Consider the following 19,604-nt stretch of genomic DNA (forward strand, 5'->3'; position numbering starts at 1 on the left):
ATCTAAGTATTATTTTCTAAACTAGAAAAAAAAAATTATACCTATTTTCTTTTAATCGTTTCTATTGAATGCTCTCCAAACTCATAAATTCACGTTTTATATTTAAAAATTAAATAGAGGATATGTAGCTGACTTTTAGAGATCTCACAATATCACAAGAAAACAATAATTAACAAATATATTCCTTCTTATTGAAATTATGAGATTTAAACGGTACAAAACTGAATTAACTAGAGTTGTTAGAAGTAGCTCTGAGATCACTTTTATTTATGTGGGGAGGGGAAGGCAGGAAGGAACATCTTGTTATGAAAATACAACGAATAAATGTACTGTGATAAAAAAAATATTTATAAAAGTGATTGATTTTAGAAAAGGAATTATAAAGTACTACTAGAACTGGGATAAAAAAAAATCATTTCTTGATTTTACTTAAATCCTAATTGCAACTCCGACGAGGATATTCTGGAGAATTGCTACTCAAATCTTCGTCTGTATTTGTGCTTTCATCGTCACATATATCAACATCAATAGTCATCTCACCATTTCCAACTGTCACTTCAATTCCTTCCATATCACCCTCCCGATCATCTAACTCTACAATACTTATGGGCTCAGCATTAATAATCCGTTCAAGCTCACTTCCAGAATTCATACAGCTTTCATATCTAGATCTGTTAATGGCATACTGCAAAAGGATATCTTCAAGCATTTGGAACCTTGACTCAGCGTCGCTCATGTTCAAAGAAGCTCTTGCAGCCGCTAGGAATGTCGAGATTAGCAAATGCTTAGATTTCAAATGAGAGATGAAATTTTTACACTCAACTTCTGCGTTTTCATCACCAATATGCACACAAATTGGGCACATTGTAGTGTTTGAAGCAGTATTATCAGAACCTTCTTCGGAAGAATTGCTGTTTAATTCATCCTCATGGCTATTTTCGCAATGATTTATTAACGATTCAACTGTGTATTTCGCGCATGAACCATTTGCAATCTTTGAGTTCATCAAACAAATAGGACAAACAAATCTCGGCCCGGTTGAATTCGAAGCATTACGAGAATTCTGAGATCCATTCAAAGTAGAGCCTTGATTGTTATGAAAACCATCCACATGATCAACACTGCTTCCAGATGTATTCCCCGGACTTTTGTTATTTAAAGAAGATATAAGTTTTTCCCTAGAATCCTGAATCCCATCTTCTCTGCAATATTTGCAAATAATAGCGTGACTATCCGCATCATAAAGTGAAATTTCCTCCCCGCAATGACACTTAATATTCGTCTTCCTCATTAATGCAACTAGTTTCTGATTAATAAGCTGGTCATCTTTTGACAACCATAGGTTCTCAGATAGCGTGGAACGGCATATGGGACATTCTTTGGAACCTTTTACACAGGAGATGCAAAAGGAATGAGAGCAGAGAAGTGTGCAGGGGCCATTGAAAGCTCCTAAGCAAATAGGGCACATGAATTGTTCTGGTATATTCATAAATTCTTTGCACACCTCATTTTCTGTACTACCTTCTGGGTCCGGTGACTTAGAAAAGTTTGAAAAAATATTATTCCATCCAAACATTAAACTACCAAAAATCCAATTACATCAAAATCCAGACGCAAACAGTTTTTTTTTGTTTTACTATATTCTCGAATTTTTTTTTGGGGATTTTAAATATTCAAAACAATGTACCTAGATTTTCAAGACCGCTCGCGCCTAAACTGTGATTAGCTCACGTTTTTCCACTCGGAGCATTTTAATTAAAGGCTTAAAAGGCAGTAAATATAAATAGAGCACGCATAAAAATAAAACACGAGGTAACTTTATTTACTTAAATAGACTAATTTTTTGTTTTTTTTCACCTTAGATTCCATACTTTTCACACAATACCAGTTCTATAAGTTTCACTATAACTCTAATAACTACCCGTTCTTTTTGAGGGGAAATTCTCTGATGAATTTAGGCATGCACTGCATTTCATAATTCAGTTTCCAGCCGCACTAGTCCCTTCGTCTTGACTGTTAGAAGGTGTATTATTCACTCTTTTCTTAGGGAAAAGCCCGAGTGATTTGTATATTTCCCAAATGTTTGCTTCAAAACATAATGCCTATTTGTGAATATTAAAAATTGTTTTCTTACCGGTAGACTTATTTCTCTTAATTAATCTAATATAAAACTAGTCATTGTATGAACGAAATATTCATACGCATTTTTTTGTCACAATCATTTGTTCATATGGGTGGTATACTAAGGGCAAAATGTGTTATTTATGGGACAAAGGTGCATTGATTAAAAGAAAAACAAAATTATAGTGAATTGATTAAATTCAAGAATAGTTTCTTCTAAATTAAGGTTCAGTGATAATTTGATTGAAAATTTTGCTCAATAATCAGTTGTTTCATCAATTCCTCGGAGGTAACAATATTATTTATATAGCTACCTGGCGCCATAGTTTGGGTTAAAGTCCCCTTGCAACACCAAGGGGAGAAAATAAACGTTGTGAGAAAAAGGATCAAAAAAAAAGTGGATAAGAAGTGTATATAAATATTTCATTAACTGCTCACATTAAGGTTTTATATATAACTAAGAGTAAAAGTTAATTGTGTATACTTAATAGGGTGGCGGACTTATTATGGCAAAATTAAAAAATAGAGAATTCTCCCTGATAACCATTGTTGTGGTACTTGTGATATTCTTTGTGGCGATTTTAGTTAATGGCGAGAAAAAAGTGAGTGTAAGCGAGGTTGTATTTGACAGTCCGATAGAATTTCTTGAATGGGCAGGGACAGATCATAATGTTGTTTTTGCAAGAACACAAAAAGGTCATGTTTACCGTTCAACTAACAGAGGAAAAAATTGGAGAGATATAACTGATGTTTTCGCAAGACTTGCTTCAGTCGGTTCTTATAGTGGAGGTTCAAGTTACTCAAAATCGAGCACTTTTTTGATAAGAACAATAACAGTTAATCCAGTAGATAAGAATATTGTATTAATGGTTGGTTCAAAACATTTACATTTTATATCAACAAATGCAGGCGAGACATTCAGAAGAATCTCACACTCGGGAACCATACATACCTGGATTTTTCATCCAACAAAGGCAAAGTATGCGCTTTTTTCATCATGGACAGAAGGATGTAATAAATCTTTTGCTTCAAGCTTAAAAAAGAGTTATAATTCAGGTAAATGTGTTCACCAATTATTTGTTACAAAGGATTTAGGAGCGACTTATTTGAGAATTACTGACTATGTTGTACAGTTCCATTGGGATGGTAGTAAGAATGTAAATGTAAATAGGGTCTTTTTTACTCATCACAGAAAGAAGCAAGGTGATCAACCTAGACATGGTGGATGGATGAAGTCAATAGATTTTTCTTATACAGATGACTATGGTAGTCATATTCAAACTCCAGTTGAGGGTGGAAATAAATTTTTAGCCTCCAATGGTTATATTTTTGTGGCTAAAATTCAGGACTTTGAGTCCCAAACAGTTTCATTGATGGTTTCTACAAATGATGCTTATACTTTTAATCAAGTAAAACTTCCACATCCGTTAACTGAGAAAAGCTATACAATCCTAGATACTTCAGAGAAGACAGTAATGTTACATGTAAATCATGGTGATGATTCCGTTAAGGGTACAGGGCATATTTATATAAGTAACATTCAAGGAACTAGATTTGCACTTTCATTGATGAACAATGTGAGAACCACAAATGGTGAGTGTGAATTTGATAGAATAATGTCTTTAGAGGGGGTTTACATTGCAAATGTAAAAGATAACGATTTCGATCCTTTTCCTGGAGCTTTTGATGATTTCAATTCATTTGATGATTTCTCAGATTTAGATACTGATGAGGAAGATGCTGATATTTCAGAGGTTGATCACAAGCAAAAGTCAGCGAAACCTGGAAAAGTTGATATCCCAGTTAGAACAGTAATTACCTATAACAAGGGTGGAGAGTGGTCATATCTAAGAGCCCCCTCCCATGATAGTAGAGGAAATGTGATTGATTGTAATTTTGATAGTGGTTGCTATTTACATCTTCATGGAGTAAGTAATTATCAAAGTCTCGCTCCCTTCTACTCTGTTGAAAATGCTGTCGGAATTATATTAGGAACGGGTAATGTTGGATCACATCTATCATTTGAACATGATGAAATAAACACCTATATGTCAAGAGATGGTGGTCATACATGGATGGAAGTTCATAAAGGAGCCTTTATATATGAACTGGGAGATTTCGGTGGCTTAATTGTAATGGCAAACGACCTAAAGCAAACGAACCAAGTAATTTTTAGTTGGAATGAGGGCCTTTCTTGGTACGATTTCGAGTTAGGAAATAAACCCTTACAGGTTGACAACATTCTTATAGAGCCAAATAGTTCATCAATGGAATTCCTTTTGTATGGTTCAAGAGGAAAATCTGGTGTTCTTTACCATCTTGATTTTAACACTCTTGGACAAGTTCAATGCGTTGGGCCAACTACTCCAGATAGACCTGAATCGGATTATGAAACTTGGAGTCCATTTGATGGAAAAAATTCGGAAAATTGTATTCTTGGAAAACAGCTAATATACACAAGAAAAAAACAAACAGCAGAATGCTATAATGGACAGGACTTTAGAAGGCCAATAGAGAAAAAAACATGCGCATGTACAGAAGAAGACTTTACTTGTGAGTTTGGATTTTCAAGGCAAATTGGAAGTTTTCAGTGTAGACCTGAAAGTGTAGATATTGTTTTGAGTGATGCCTTGCTTGGAAAATGCACTTCTTCTGGAGTATTTTACGTAACTGCCTATAGAAAACTTCCAGGTGATTCGTGTATTGGAGGATGGGTACCTCCACCAGTTGCAATACCATGTCCAAGTCATGCTCCTTCAAGTTCTCACGCAAAAATTGTATTAATCGTTGCTATACTTGTGATATTATTTATGTTAAAGCAGGGAATATTTGGAGACTGGAAAAGATTGGAAGAAGCGAGTTTCGACGCTTATAAGAACGTTCAATATCGTGTACTGGGTGCTGCCAAAAGAAGGAGTTCTTCTTTGCAAGGAATTATTAGTACCATAACTGCTTATTTAAATGGTGATAATTCCAGAATCATACTTAATTCAAAACCTAATGCTCACGCTAAAAAAGATGATTACTCTGTATTGAACAACTTTAACAATAACATATTTATGGACGAAGAAGATGAAGACGAAAATAATAGTGTTATTGCTGGAAATGGCAAAAACAATCCCATTTCAAACTATTACAATATGTCTTCAACTTTAGCAGCCACAGGAAATTATTATTCAGACAATTTCAAAAATGAGAAAGATAATAAAGCAAACAGAATGAGTTCTAGTTCGAACTTAACCCAAAGACAAAGATCTTTGAATAGCAATATAGACAATGCAGCTGCAGATCCTGTATTCGACGAAGTAGATATATTCGAGGAAGATATAGATTCATATTCACTATTCAATGTAAACAATCCGACAATTCCAAAAAATGACACCTTTCCTGAAACCTCTGTTACTTTTGATCCTTTTGAAACTAATATTTTTTCTGTTGGAAATAGTAATAATTCAAATATTCAGTTCCCAAAAATACAACCACCCCCTTCAAGTAATGATCTTAACGTTTCATCCTCTAATGATAATGATTCAAATGGAATTGAGCTGTTGTAAATAACAGCATCTTTCTATGTGTCTGGTAAAACTCTAATACTAATACAATATTTATTGTTTTATTGGTGCATTAAATACAAACTATCGCTTTTTTTTTAAGTCGATAATAAGAAATTAAATGAACACTAAATCATATTAACGTTATTTTGTTTCCTATCTACATTATACAGTACTTCTATCTTAAGTGATATTAATGAATGTACTAGTATTCATATTAGTGAAACATTACGATATTAAAACCTTTGTTTCCACAATTTTTTTTTCCAGTTGACTCCAACTATACCTTGCTGTTTATTTTTTTCATAACCTTATTGTACTTTTCTGTGTTACGCTTTAGGATATTTTCTATTGGACCTAAAAGCCTCTTGAAGGCTTTTCTGTCAAGGTATGCAACTTTGCACTTTCCTACTGCCTTAACTGTGGCCGCTCTTGGAGTGTTCCTTAATAAAGAAAGCTCTCCAAAATAGTCACCTCTTTTATATTTCATTACTTCAACATTGTCCTTTAGAGCCACAGCGTTGCCAGAGATAATTAAATAAAATGTGTTCCCTGCTTCACCTTGTTTAATAATTTCTCGTCCATCCTCGAAAATTGAGCTCTTTAAAACCATAATCAACTTATTTAACTCGTAAACATCCATTGATTTAAGAATCTCTACTTCTTTCAAGAATGTTTCATATGTATTTATCCTTTTACAAGCTGACCCTTTTACAATATGATTAAATGTTTCTCTATCCAAGGCCCAAAGTAGACAATCGCTTTTTGCAACAACAGTTGCTGCTCTTGGGCAATTGTAAAGTAAAGAAAGCTCACCAAAGGCATCTCCCGAATGTAAGTCACACAGATGTTTGTTGGTTTCAGTGCTTGTATTTTTTAAGCATTCAACTGTTCCACTCTCTATAATGTATAATTTATCTCCGCTGTCACCTTGCTTTATTATTTCAGCTCCTTCCTTAACAGTTGTTTCCACACAAGCCAAAACTACTGTAGCCAACTCATCTTCATCTAGGCTTGTAAACATAAAACTCTCTAGCAACTTATCACGAATTCTCTTCTCTTGCTCTGTAGATTTTGGATACTTTGGAGGTTTAAAATCCTTCATCTTATTCCAAGTACCATAGGCCTCAGCACTAACACTTGTCCTTGGCCCTCTAGTTAAGAAGTTCTTTGGAACCTCCAAGTGATCTCTTACATCATCGCAGTCTGATTCACTTTCAGACCCTGAAGAAACAATTTCCGTTATGTTCCTATTCTTAGTATCATCCTTGCTAACTATCTCTGTCTCTACTGTATTAAAAAATTTTGCACTGAAATTTTACAATATTTTTAATAGAAAATAAATAAAAGGAAATTAAGTTAATATATGATATAGAAATAATCACATCAACAGAGTTCAAATCGCCCTCGATTTATCAACTGAAGTTAAACTTACCATGGACAAATGAAACCCATATCTGCTCACACTATTTTATACCAAACATCCAACTAATATATTTTGGTACTATTATTCAAGTTTAGATTCTACGTATTTCTTTTTTTAGGTTTATCCTTTATCTATATTTTATGTTGTGGTTATTCCTTATCCGTATCTTCTCACTTTTATTCTTTTGCTATTATTTTTCTTGTGTGTACAATTACCATATATGTTATACGTGCGACTATGTCTACCATTTATATAGGAACCTACATTTTGTAAAACAACCTATTTAAAATAATAAAGCAACATTATTGATATTTTTATATTATTGGTACCAAATTAATAGTGTTTGTAATTGTATTTGTTTTTGTTTGACCATCTGCCCAATATCTTATCTTTTTTTTACTGTTAGATATGATTTTATTACTTGATACACGCAAGTTTTATACCGGTTGGATCTAGAAAATAAAAATTGTCTCTGAAAAATATAAAGGATGGAAAGATTCAAAGAATTGTTTTTGAAGTGATTTTGATTTTTTAAATATTCTGCCATTATCAGAAGTGTTGGGTTAGGAAACAAAACTTCACTATACCATAATAACACTCTTAAATCACATTTTCATTTAAATAGTCGTTTTAATAGTTTTAGGGTAGTATATAAATAATGAGGAATGAGTTAGATTAAGTAGTAATAGTTACTCACTGCTCACAATGCAGAGCAAACGGGCTGCCATGCAAATAATCATTGTTTTTGGAAATCTCTGTAGTGTATTGACTAAGATATAAATAAATGGAGGAAAACAGCTATAAAATCAGATAGTCTATATCAAGTAAAAAGTACTTCTACAAAAAGTGCAATTATTATCAACATTATAGTAGATCACTAATACTATCGTCTATTGTCAGTATTAAGCGACAATTCCACATAATCCTGTTTCACAGAATCTAGGAACTTGCTTGCCATGAAACGAGTGCAATATTTAAATGCCGTAAAGTAAGCAAGCACTTGTTTTAACCCAAACTTCCAATTGTGGTTGTTCTCAATCCCCAGATGTTTGCATCTTAGGAACCACCGGAAAGTTGTGATAAACAAAGATAGTAATAGTAATGAATTACAAGCGACGGCCACGACGACCACCTTTCCTTCTCGTACTATCGGTTGGAATTGGAGTGACGTCTTCAATACGACCAATCTTCATCCCAGCACGAGCCAAAGCTCTGAGGGCAGATTGAGCTCCTGGGCCCATTGTCTTGGACTTAACACCACCTACTGCTCTAAGTTTAATATGTAAGGCGTGAATTCCGAATTCCTTGCATTTTTGAGCAACATCTACTGCTGCCATCATAGCTGCGTATGGTGAGTTCTCATCACGATCTGCCTTGACCTTCATTCCACCTGTTACTCTAACAATAGTTTCTCTCCCGGATAGATCGGTGACATGTATGAATGTATCATTGAACGATGCAAATATATGAGCAACTGCAAAGTTTGTTTGGCCTTCACGAACCTAAAAAATAGAAAAAAATTATGTCAATGTTGCAATATAACAACTTACAGGGAGAAGTGAGAGGCTAAACCACGACTTCTTGGATAACTTCTCGATGTGGGAATGGCAATAACCAACCACGACTTCTCCCTGTAAATCTCTCGTTTAAACCTACCTGTTGGAAAGGAACGTCAGCAGTTTGAACTTCTTTCTTTTTTGGTGCCATGTTTTCTTATTTTTCTAAATTTAAAATTCAAGTACAAAGAAAGAAAACAATCTATTCGTCTGTTTTCACCTTGTAATGACTAACGAATTATTTACTTCAATCATTCCGGAGACGGACACTAATATGGGCGCCTTAACTATTCATTTATTTATTTTTCCTTTTGTTCTTCATAGTAGACATTTAATCTGTTACCGTAAAAATTAAAATATTTCATTATTTCACCACTATTTAACCGCTTATGTTTGTTATTATTAACACTAGCTAAATAAGCTAGCATTACAAAAATTGCGTTACCGCCTAAATAGGCATATTATATATTTGCTTTCACGAGACGGAATAAAATAACAGGTTTACAGGAGCCAAATTGCGCGAAAACGCTAAAGTTAGTATATTATTGAAATGGATATGTTGAGATATATTTAAATTCGCACTAGTATTAAATACATACAGATTAAGTACTGTATTTCTCTCTTTATGTTGTGCACTTATTCTCGCTTCCTATTCTTGTCTGAGAATATAAAAATTGAGCCTTTTTCCACTAAATTGTACTTTACTGATAAGTTGAAAAAAAGAAATGTCAGCACCACAGTTAGTACAATTGACCCTATAATTTGATAAACGGATCTTGGGAATCCATATTTCAGGTGTTCAAACTCTAAGTTCGTAAATTAAAGTATAGAACTGAAAGTATGTGGTTCGAATACTTACTGAGACTTATTAGAATAGGTTTCGATTCGATTATTTGACTATAGGTAATTTTTTTCATTTTCAGGTTCATTTCAAATACAATGTATCTTTCATTACCGTTTTCAACGTAACCTAGTTTTTCCTAAATTTTGTTTAGTTTCTAAAATTCTGGTGGAAATTCTCCCATTAAACTTACAAGCTTGCTAGTGTAGAATCCACCTCTTGAATAGAATATCGAATTAGGGAGTAACCTGTTTAAGATAAGTTCTGGTTTTCCTAATTTCATTTCTGGCCCTAAAATTTAATTTGAAATTAATATCAAATATAATGCAAAAAGAAAGTGAAATAAAGTTTTAATATTCGCTAACCCACCTCCATCTTCAGTGAATGGTTTTATAATAAACTCTCCTTGAGGGTCCTTTAATGCAATTTTTTATCGGCATCAATTTATAACTGCAATTGTAAATTCTATTTGAAATATCTTAACTTACAGGTCCAGCAGAATGACATTCAAGTTGATATCTAGAGTTTATTAGATATTTTGTGTTGATCTTAATAATATAGGATTTATCTGTATTTAATACGTAACAAACTATAAGAGGCAAACGATTATAGAAAAAAAAACATACCAGTATTTACTTCAACTCCATAATAAGGCTTATTTGGAATTATTTCAATTACATTATTCTCTTCAAACTAATAAAAATCAAGTAAACTAATTTGTTTTTATTTAAATTTCATACCTTTGTTTGTTCAGATGAATAAATATTTGAAAATGAATAAAATATAAGCAGTGCTATAAAAAAAATTCGTATCATTTAAATTGTTATCCAAATGTCAGTTACGTTAATTATAATAATTATATTGAAATGTCTTCAATAATATAATATTATTAAAAAATTGTGTTAATTGTGTGCTATGTTAATCCGAAACCGGTACATAATTTTTCACTATGCCGGTATTAATAACTAGAGCATGAAATTACTAATTAAAAAAGAAAAAGAATCATCAAATAAACTTGTGTGAAAATAATAATTTTTTTGACACAAAAATATGAAATGTACTCATCTTCAATACTAAATAGTTCGTTTAGGAGGAAAACTGGGAATAACAATTACTTAATATCTTCAGAAAGCGGCGAACTCGAGGAAGATGAGAATGAGAATGTATTAAGCACACCACAGAGAGAACAGTTGTCCGATGATGACAATAAATACTACAATAACAAAACTGAGCTCAATATATATTTTCCGAGACCCTCTATATCACTCGCAACTTCCGTAAGAAGAGCTTACTATATAGGAAGTAGCGATGAGAGTGAAATTGAACGCAATAGCGTTGAAATAGAAGATGATTATAGCAGTACATTTGGGTTCCAACAAGAATTAGATAAAACCTTTGTACAACCATGTGTGCATTCAAGAAGCGAATTTGAGCCCCATGACAATGATTTACAGACCAACTACTGCAGCACCGTAGGAATTAGAAGAAGGAACTACAAGTTTAACAGTGACGACGAATATAATGAAAATATACCACAAAGGCCATCTATAAAGTATCAATCCTCAGTTAGGAGAAAAAACAATGCAAGAAAATTTCTGAATATAATCGATTCAGATACAGATGAGGATTTGAAACAAGAATTAAAAAACAGAAGATCATCTTTTTGTTTAGGTCCGGAACTTATTGATGAAAAGAATGAAAGAGCAAGCAGCTTCGAAAACGATATAGCTTGGATTTCATTTGAATCTGATTTAAATTCTGATTTAAAAAGTTCAATCGATTCTTTAAATTATTGCGAATGGAAAACAGCAATAGACTCATTTAGTGAAAGGGAAGTTGAAAAAGAAAATGAGTTAACTGGGGAATCAAATAAATACAATTTATTTTCTGGAGATGAAATAACAACTCCAAAGGTCATAAAACCTGTTGAGAATGTTGTACTAAGGAAAAAAAAAAGTAATTCAGAGGCTTCATTTGTTAAAAAAAGAGATTCTCTCGCAAATTTCTGGTACCAGATATTTAATAAAGAAGTTTTTAATAATAAACTTCCATACCAAGTTCCAATAAAGTGGACTGGGAGATTGCAGAGGACTGCTGCTCAAACACTATTTATTACAGGTAATGATAATTCAAAAAGAGTGGTCATCAAACTATCAAAATATGTTCTGGATTGCGAATACAGACTCAAAAGAACTTTATTACATGAATGTTGTCATGTTGCTCAATTTCTATTAGATTCGTGTATAAAACCTCCTCATGGCCAAGTATTTCTCAAGTGGGGAAAAGTAGCAACAAAAATATATCCAGAACTGAAAGTTGAAATTTACCATAATTACGAAATAATATACAAATATCGGTATCAATGCCTCAGATGTCACCAAATATTCGGAAGGCAAAAAAAGATAAATAATGCCCATGAAGCTGCATGTTCTAGGTGTAATGGGAGTATTGCATCTATTGGAAAGGGAACATTAAACGAATTTGGAACTGCCAAAAACAATAACGCAAGTCACGAAACTTTTAAAAAAGATAAAGATGAAATAAGTAAAAATAGACAGAACGCCTATTCCAATTTCGTCAGGGAAAAATTCGCCGAATATAAAAGAGATATCTCTCAAGGAAAAACACCATCCAGGAGACCACCTAGTATATTGAAGGAAATAGCTAAATTGTGGAAACAGGCAAAAACAGAGAGTTTAGCTGATAGATTTGAGAAACTTTCAGTAAATAATTAGAATATAGAATAAAAGTTAATTATTTAGTTATTCCATCTTACAACGATAACAAACTACATCTATCATTTTTTTCTTATTTTCTTTATTTTGTGTAACCTATATTTGTATAGCAATGTATTCAACAAAAGTAACAACAACAGTAATAAGTCTACTATTATTGAGTACTTGATGTATGACCTTGTGTATTCTCTATATTTGAGTAAGTTATCTAAACTATCCATACTAAATGTTCCAATATATATTAGTTCCTTTGTATTGTAACTATCTAAATGTAGTATTTTTGCTTTGCCTCTGTTTAAAAGTCTGGATTTATTTGTTTTTGTGTCTATTGTTGTTTTCATTTGGATAATATCAAATACAGTCTGATATTCAAATGAGCATACGTCAGTATCTATCCATAAATCAAACATTTCTAATTTATCAAATATATCCATCTTACCTTTATTATCCATTTTACAATTTATTCCTATTGATTTTGGAATTTCATTCATTGAATTTCCTGACAAATAATTCGGTCCATATCTTAACTCTCCAAAAATACTACACCCATCCATACACTCTGTACCATACCTTGTCCAATAGCTTACTTTGCATCTTTCTAATTCAAGAGGAAAAAGATTGGACTCAGAATTTGGAATTAAATCAAAATTTAGAATCCATGTAAAAGTCCCTTGGAAAATCAAAAATATTGTCAATAATAACAAAGTTAAACGTGTAAACATTATCCAATCCTGCTTTTTCCTCTCAAATTTCTATAACATTAACTCCTCTACTAACTGCCAAATTTAATATTTTAATTGCATGCAGACATGTAACTTAAATTGCTCCCACATGCATGTATAATAATATTTTAAATATATTTATAAGCATAATAACTAATATCATTACAATTATAAATATTACTTTTATTAATGTTTCTAGTGACACAATTTACAAATTAATGTATAAATTCCAATTTTTTACTTTTATATACACAAGAATACGAGGGAGAATTAGACCTTTCAACTTTCTTTGCCTCTTCCGTAGTTGTACTTATTGCAGCTAAACATGGATCTGATGAATTATCTTCACTAGAATTTAGCTCAAATAATGTTTTAAATGACTCCATTACCTTGTTTACCCACTCATAATATTCATAAACGTCTGTAACTATATAAATTAATCCTCCTTCTTGTAATAAATACCAAAATAAAGGAATAGTTGAATAACTAAAATATTTTATGGCAGATTTGAATGAAAGATATAATGATAAGTCAACTTTATTTTTATATTCGCTACTTTAACTTACCTAACTATTCTTCTTCTCCAATTTCTTTTTTTGAAATGTGGGTCTGGAAAGCATATAAATATCTTCTCTAATTGGTGCCTAGACACATAATTTGGTAAATATTTCATTGCATTTGTTTTGACCACACTAATATTTCTTCCTTCACCTCTCTGTTGCATCGAAATAATTCTCTCACCAACGTAATTAGTTACTTTTTCCCTTATTTCCATTCCAAACGAAAGTTTATCTTTAAATTTTCCACTTAGCCAAACTAATAATCCACCATAGCCGCACCCTACATCTAAAAACTTAATATTCTTGGCAATTTCATTACTTCTCTCACTATTAACTTTAATTTTGTCATATTCTATAGGGTATTTCTTTGTATTCAAATGAATTATCTTTTTAAACTCATCTCCATCAGAAAAATAGTTTGGGTAGTGTAATTCCCAATTTATATGTTCTGGACTAATAGGATGTATCATATAATTGTCGGCTAATGGATTGCAATGCTTTCGTTTAAACAATCATATATTGATTAAAAACAAATTCAAGAGTTTGAAAAGTTGCTATCTAAATTCATATTAATTTTTAAACTTACAGCTCTTTGTCTATAAAACTTTTTTTGAGGTGGCTTGCATAATTCGCTTTCTTGTTTTTGAGTTTCATCCCCCATAATTCGTAAAAACAAAATAAAACACTAAATTAATGTTCTGAAATTTAATTAAAACCTTCAGTAATGATAAATCGAGAAAAATTAATTTTTTTATTCATAATCATCAATTTCTAGGTACTGTCTATACCGGTCTCGGAATATTTTGTTGTTTTTGATCTAAAAAATTTTGTAATGTAAATATTATAAATCAAGTACTTGCTTTGACTCTCTAGAAACAGGACTCATTAAATTACATATAATTACTCCTTTATTATATATATTACCATGTTTTGCTTACTTTTATTGTTACGTTTATTATATTTAGATTCGAAAATAGTATGGCGCCAAGTTCTTTTATCTTTTCAACTTTGATTCATATGTAGATATTGAAAAATATATACAAATGTATATTCATTCGTAAAAATGGTGTCATTCACTACTTCTCTACATGATTATGATATACCTATTGTTTCAAAAAACAAAGTCGATATTATTATGGATTGCAAATATAATGATACTCTCAACTCTTTATTTACCTGTCATGTAGATGGAAAGATATGCAAGTGAGTTCAAAGCAGGTTATAATACACAAGTTGTATAACTGATTCCAATTTAATACTAGAATTGATATCGATTTTGAAAATAACAAGATTCAAACAATTACAAATATTTTTTGTAAAAAAGGTTCTTGTAGAAATATTGAATTTATTAACGGTATGTTTATTTTTCTTATGTAAACATATAATGCTAACAATATTTATTTCATAGATGATGTAATTTCGATATACAACACTGGTGAAATTGTAAAACTTGATTTAACTGGTAAGCCTCTATGGAAAACTCCAAAAAGGTGCGTTTCCTTTACAATATTATTATTATCATTACTTGTTTTGACTGTTAGCGGTATTGGGCTAAATGCATTATGTGTTATTAACAATAACATCATTGTTTCCGGGAATGATGACGGTTATATTGAGGTAGGATTTCTTTTTACTTTAATACTAAAATATTTTATTTGTGTCATTTAACTCGGCTTTAGATTTGGGATCTACGTGAAAAAAGTAGCAAGCCGTTTTCAAAATTCAGAGATTATGAAGAATGCGTTAATGGTATGTTTTTTGTATTCATAAAAAATTTAATTTTACAACAAATTTACGATTTATTTTAGATTTATACCATTGTGGGAGCAAGAATTCTTTAGTAGCAATTTCTGGAGACACTCTAGGAATATACGATACTAGAAGTATTGTGTCAAAAAAGAATAAAGATCATCTAATAGCCCTTTCCGACCCTCAGGAAGAAAATATTACTTGTACAAAACCTATTCGCGTAAGTTTACTGATTTTTTATTTTTCGTATTGACTTATAATTTCTAATACTCACCTAGAACAATACTAAACTTGTCTGCGGAACTGATGAAGGAAATCTTTTATTTTTTTCTTGGGATAACTTTGGAGATTGTAGTGATCGTATGATCATACCTGCTGTTGATGGATTTGAAAATGACAACAGTGTTGAACATTTTCAGATATATCAGGATCAGTTTGCAATCATATCTACAAGTGATGGCATCTTAAAAGTGGCCAAGTTTTTTCCAAACGAAATAATTGGTATGTTTAATATATCTACATTTACATATTATTCAAATACCTTAATTTTTTCCAAGGGACACTAGCATTAAATTCAAAATCAAATTCAAATAATTTAAATATTGAATGCTCTAAAATTGACATTTCTTATGAAAACAATTTTTTAAGTAAGTTTATTATTACATTTTCATTTTAAACATATCAAAACTCTCATTGATAATAATTATTGATTGTTAATCTATTAAAAAAATTATACATATATAACTAGTTCACACATATGGAATAAATATTGATTTTTATAATTTAAGTATTGTCAATGAAATAATCACCAAAAGTTCATCTTCCAACTGTTGCACAAAAAAGAGAAAAAAGTCAACAATACACAATGACTTCTTCCAAGACCTTTAGTTTCTGCTTATTTTTTAATCAATTGTTTTATATTTAACTATGTATAACAGGTTCCTGTTCAATTTCCTCTTCCAAATACCTGACCCCTCCCTTGCTGTACGTAACTGGAACGTAAACGTTTGGTTCTGCTTTCGAAACTGGAACATACATTTGAGGGCTTGGAACGCCCTTGGCATACCCAGCAGGTACATATCTCACCTGCTGTTTAGAAGGTATAGTATATGTACTTTTTTCTGGAGCTGTATACATTACTTTTTTATATGTCTTAACGGGAACATATTGCATCTTCTGTACATATACTGGCTCATAAGCAGTGCTATAATGACCTTTCCCAGATAATTTTCTTAAGTTTTCTCCAGACAATTCACTGTTTTCACTATTTAACCCATTCTTACCGTTATCTTTCTCACTCTCATCACACTTTGAAAATCCAACAATAAACAAACTAAACAACAAAAATGCCAACTTTATTTGAAATTTCATCTTTACTAATAAAAAACAATATTTCTAATAAAAATAAGAATTTAACAAAATATATTGAAGTAATTAACTGAATTTTCTTTGCTAAAAGAAATTGTTTACTTGTAGTTGCGTAATGTAAATAGTACGTGTAATCCACATGTAACCTGTAGTTTGCATGCAAAGCAAAAATGAAAAAAAAAACGAACTAAATAACACAGTGTAGTTTTCCTATTGTTTGTCTTTAAGTTTTTCATATATTTTTTCAATAGAATCATTTAGTTTTGCAAAAGACGATTTGCAAGTTTCTAAAACCCTTTCTGCTTCCTCTTGTTGAGACTCCATTACTAATGCAGTATGTGCAATTATTCGATTGAATAGAGTTTATTTTAATTAAATTATTTAATAACAAGTCAGAAATAACGGTTTCCGATACAAAAAACATACCTGCAATTCTAGAATTAATTGTGGAAATATCCTGATGGAATAACTTCAAAAGTCTTAACCTTTCTAGAATAAAAGGAAGTGTGGCTCCAGTGCTTTTCCACTTTTGTATGATATCATATAGCTTTGTGATATTGGTTGAGTCTGTTTCGTTAAATAGAGAATCATTAATTTCCTTTCTCTTCTTGTTTAGTTGTTCAATAGATGTTGATAGAGCCTGTTAAATCGATAAAATAAACGAATGAATTGTGTTTGTCATCACAATAATTCAACTCACATACCTGTACACGTCTAAAAATTCCCTCAAGTCTGTTTGTATCAAGCAGAGATAATCTTTGAGAAATGTTGTGAATCGCAGCTTGAATATCATTATATGGCATATTTGAAAGTTTATCTATCCCTATTCTTGATTCTAATTCGTAAACTCTTCTCTCTAAATCAAGCAATTGTTTAATATCAATGTTTTTATCGTAATTGGCATTAACGCATTCAAGTGAAATCTCAAGTTCTTGTTTTGAGTTTTGAAATTCTTCTGTAACTTCGGAACTATTTGTTACATTGTTTTTTATACACTAAAATTCGAAATATAAAAGTATAGAATATTAAAATATTTCTTTCTACTTACCTTTGAAAGCTCCTCCAAAACATCTTTTGCAGAAAGTTTTTGATCTTTTAATGAATCAATAGAGGATGCAGACTCTTCTAATGACTTCTGTTTTTCTATTAAACTATTTAAATTCATTTTAATTTCTTCTATATCAGCTAAGAAAGAGCTTGAATCATTTAAGAACGCAATATTTACATCGGGTGCATTTTCAGCTCCTTTTTTTATGTTCTCATATGCCTTTACTACCCCTTCAATTTCTGAAATATCTGATTTAATCCGAATTAATGATCCACCCAAATCATCTGACGTAATTGAAGAACTTTTTAGTCTACTCATTTTAACATTCTCATTTTCTGAGAGTGCTTGAATGATCTTTAGGTAGTTTGTTTTCACAAGATTTCCATTAATCATCTGCTCGTTACTTTGCACAGACTTAACAAACGATTTTTTCAGAGAATCACTCTCATTCTCCATAAGATTTTCATCATTCTCATCTCTTATATTGTTTTTTTCTGGATCATATTCATAAACAATGTCTTCAGAACCTCGAATCATCTTTGTGTGCTGCTGACCCACGAAATACTATTCACTCTAACTAAACGAAAATGATAATTTTATCTTCTAATAACATCAACACACCCTATCTAGACCTTATTTGCTTGAAAAGTAGCAAACACTTTTTTTCATGTGGTTTTTCCCATGACAACCTGGGAGCCAAAGAAGCCATAAAGAATGCTTCCCGCCTAAAGATACGCTTGCGTTTTCATTTGAGTGCATATTAGAGTAAAAAGTATCGTTATGTGTAAGGTGCGAATAATTAAAAAAATGGCTAAACGAAAGTGAAATAGCTTTTTTTATAGACAGAGTAATGACTCATTTTTTTAAAATAACTCCATTTCCTTTAATATTATTCATATTTGTTAGTTCACTGCCACTTTTAGAGGCAAAATTTAATACAACCAAGTTATATGAAGTAATAGAAAAAAATGGACTTGAGATTCGAACATTTATTGAATCAAAAGTTTTATCATCTAATATAAGTGATCTGCAACCTCATCTAATACCACCGTATGACTATTGTAATGCTTTATCAAAGTCAATAAAGTCCGGATACCAATGGAGAGATGTATCTAGAACTTGGCAAAAAAGGCTAAAAGATTATGGTTTCTGGATATGCCATAGAGATTGTGGTGGTGGAGGTGATTGTCTTTATAAATCGATAATATCCTCAATGAGACTGAGTAACATCACCGTTTCCATACTACGGTCTAAGATAGCAGATGAGTTTATTGGAACCAACTCTGAAATCTTAAGAGGAATTGATGAGAATGAGGAGCTAGTTCAGGTTGAAGTTGACTCAAAAGGAACTTTAACAAATGATTCCTACTTAGATTACGTTCCCTCTAATAAAATATTTCAAAGGGGTAATTACACGATTAAACCAGAAAAAGATAATTTACTCATAAAAACATGGAACGACACTTTCTTCTTAGAACAAATGAATGTTCTCGTATCCTTGGAGTTAGCAGGAGAATGGCAAGATCCATGGTCACCAGTGGAAATAATGTCTAACAATCACTCAAAAGGAGTAGATATTTCTACAAATGTCAAAAAGGCTTTGATGGTTCATTATTACTTATCAAAAGAGGGAAACACACACTGGGGAAATCAATGGGATGTTAATTTCATCGAAAAAATATTTAATGTAAAAGTAATAATATTCTGGAAAAATAGGGGCATCATTTACCCTACACTTGGATCTCAAGAAACCTATAAACGTGTCGTCCTGATTTATTACGACGATTCGATCGGTCACTTTCAAGTAGTTGGAATTAAGAAATTTAATTCAAAGGGTTTAGACTTGAGATCTGTTTTCAGTGTAAATGATTTGCCCAGTTCATTGAGAGAGATATATTTGAAGGATACTCACAAAAGCCTATTGTAA

General features: G+C 31.6%; 12 protein-coding genes across 12 annotated transcripts; 4 read left to right on the forward strand and 8 right to left on the reverse strand.

Moving 5' to 3' along the window:
• Positions 1 to 436: 436 nt before the first annotated feature.
• On the reverse strand, positions 437 to 1,576 carry FG379_000533 (STRIN protein; the record flags this gene model as incomplete). Its single annotated transcript, XM_067325944.1, has 1 exon — positions 437 to 1,576. One exon carries the CDS (start codon positions 1,574 to 1,576, stop codon positions 437 to 439), a length of 1,140 nt encoding a protein of 379 aa, XP_067183386.1.
• Positions 1,577 to 2,627: 1,051 nt separating this feature from the next.
• Positions 2,628 to 5,675, forward strand: FG379_000534 (uncharacterized protein; the record flags this gene model as incomplete). The annotated part of the gene is made up of 1 exon (XM_067325945.1): positions 2,628 to 5,675. The coding sequence occupies one exon, from the start codon at positions 2,628 to 2,630 to the stop codon at positions 5,673 to 5,675; it is 3,048 nt and encodes a 1,015-aa protein (XP_067183387.1).
• A 277-nt stretch (positions 5,676 to 5,952) lies between these two features.
• FG379_000535 (uncharacterized protein) lies at positions 5,953 to 7,127 on the reverse strand (the record flags this gene model as incomplete). The annotated part of the gene is made up of 2 exons (XM_067325946.1): positions 5,953 to 6,982; positions 7,108 to 7,127. The coding sequence occupies 2 exons, from the start codon at positions 7,125 to 7,127 to the stop codon at positions 5,953 to 5,955; spliced, it is 1,050 nt and encodes a 349-aa protein (XP_067183388.1).
• Positions 7,128 to 8,204: 1,077 nt separating this feature from the next.
• On the reverse strand, positions 8,205 to 8,805 carry FG379_000536 (uncharacterized protein; the record flags this gene model as incomplete). The annotated part of the gene is made up of 3 exons (XM_067325947.1): positions 8,205 to 8,600; positions 8,649 to 8,729; positions 8,755 to 8,805. 3 exons carry the CDS (start codon positions 8,803 to 8,805, stop codon positions 8,205 to 8,207), a joined length of 528 nt encoding a protein of 175 aa, XP_067183389.1.
• Positions 8,806 to 9,290: 485 nt separating this feature from the next.
• On the reverse strand, positions 9,291 to 10,310 carry FG379_000537 (uncharacterized protein; the record flags this gene model as incomplete). Its single annotated transcript, XM_067325948.1, has 7 exons — positions 9,291 to 9,358; positions 9,514 to 9,634; positions 9,689 to 9,786; positions 9,865 to 9,910; positions 9,984 to 10,084; positions 10,122 to 10,188; positions 10,236 to 10,310. 7 exons carry the CDS (start codon positions 10,308 to 10,310, stop codon positions 9,291 to 9,293), a joined length of 576 nt encoding a protein of 191 aa, XP_067183390.1.
• Positions 10,311 to 10,550: 240 nt separating this feature from the next.
• FG379_000538 (family metallopeptidase) lies at positions 10,551 to 12,230 on the forward strand (the record flags this gene model as incomplete). Its single annotated transcript, XM_067325949.1, has 1 exon — positions 10,551 to 12,230. The coding sequence occupies one exon, from the start codon at positions 10,551 to 10,553 to the stop codon at positions 12,228 to 12,230; it is 1,680 nt and encodes a 559-aa protein (XP_067183391.1).
• Positions 12,231 to 12,292: 62 nt separating this feature from the next.
• On the reverse strand, positions 12,293 to 12,952 carry FG379_000539 (uncharacterized protein; the record flags this gene model as incomplete). The annotated part of the gene is made up of 1 exon (XM_067325950.1): positions 12,293 to 12,952. The coding sequence occupies one exon, from the start codon at positions 12,950 to 12,952 to the stop codon at positions 12,293 to 12,295; it is 660 nt and encodes a 219-aa protein (XP_067183392.1).
• Positions 12,953 to 13,167: 215 nt separating this feature from the next.
• Positions 13,168 to 14,173, reverse strand: FG379_000540 (uncharacterized protein; the record flags this gene model as incomplete). Its single annotated transcript, XM_067325951.1, has 3 exons — positions 13,168 to 13,438; positions 13,519 to 14,009; positions 14,099 to 14,173. The coding sequence occupies 3 exons, from the start codon at positions 14,171 to 14,173 to the stop codon at positions 13,168 to 13,170; spliced, it is 837 nt and encodes a 278-aa protein (XP_067183393.1).
• Positions 14,174 to 14,575: 402 nt separating this feature from the next.
• On the forward strand, positions 14,576 to 15,937 carry FG379_000541 (uncharacterized protein; the record flags this gene model as incomplete). Its single annotated transcript, XM_067325952.1, has 8 exons — positions 14,576 to 14,715; positions 14,775 to 14,866; positions 14,921 to 15,002; positions 15,054 to 15,129; positions 15,192 to 15,261; positions 15,321 to 15,481; positions 15,540 to 15,762; positions 15,819 to 15,937. The coding sequence occupies 8 exons, from the start codon at positions 14,576 to 14,578 to the stop codon at positions 15,935 to 15,937; spliced, it is 963 nt and encodes a 320-aa protein (XP_067183394.1).
• Positions 15,938 to 16,182: 245 nt separating this feature from the next.
• FG379_000543 (uncharacterized protein) lies at positions 16,183 to 16,632 on the reverse strand (the record flags this gene model as incomplete). The annotated part of the gene is made up of 1 exon (XM_067325954.1): positions 16,183 to 16,632. The coding sequence occupies one exon, from the start codon at positions 16,630 to 16,632 to the stop codon at positions 16,183 to 16,185; it is 450 nt and encodes a 149-aa protein (XP_067183396.1).
• Positions 16,633 to 16,839: 207 nt separating this feature from the next.
• Positions 16,840 to 18,214, reverse strand: FG379_000544 (uncharacterized protein; the record flags this gene model as incomplete). Its single annotated transcript, XM_067325955.1, has 4 exons — positions 16,840 to 16,955; positions 17,056 to 17,269; positions 17,334 to 17,624; positions 17,678 to 18,214. The coding sequence occupies 4 exons, from the start codon at positions 18,212 to 18,214 to the stop codon at positions 16,840 to 16,842; spliced, it is 1,158 nt and encodes a 385-aa protein (XP_067183397.1).
• A 313-nt stretch (positions 18,215 to 18,527) lies between these two features.
• Positions 18,528 to 19,604, forward strand: FG379_000545 (uncharacterized protein; the record flags this gene model as incomplete). Its single annotated transcript, XM_067325956.1, has 1 exon — positions 18,528 to 19,604. The coding sequence occupies one exon, from the start codon at positions 18,528 to 18,530 to the stop codon at positions 19,602 to 19,604; it is 1,077 nt and encodes a 358-aa protein (XP_067183398.1).

This window comes from Cryptosporidium bovis, assembly GCF_009768925.1.
Source record: "Cryptosporidium bovis isolate 45015 chromosome Unknown contig_13, whole genome shotgun sequence".
NCBI classification, from domain to species: domain Eukaryota; phylum Apicomplexa; class Conoidasida; order Eucoccidiorida; family Cryptosporidiidae; genus Cryptosporidium; species Cryptosporidium bovis.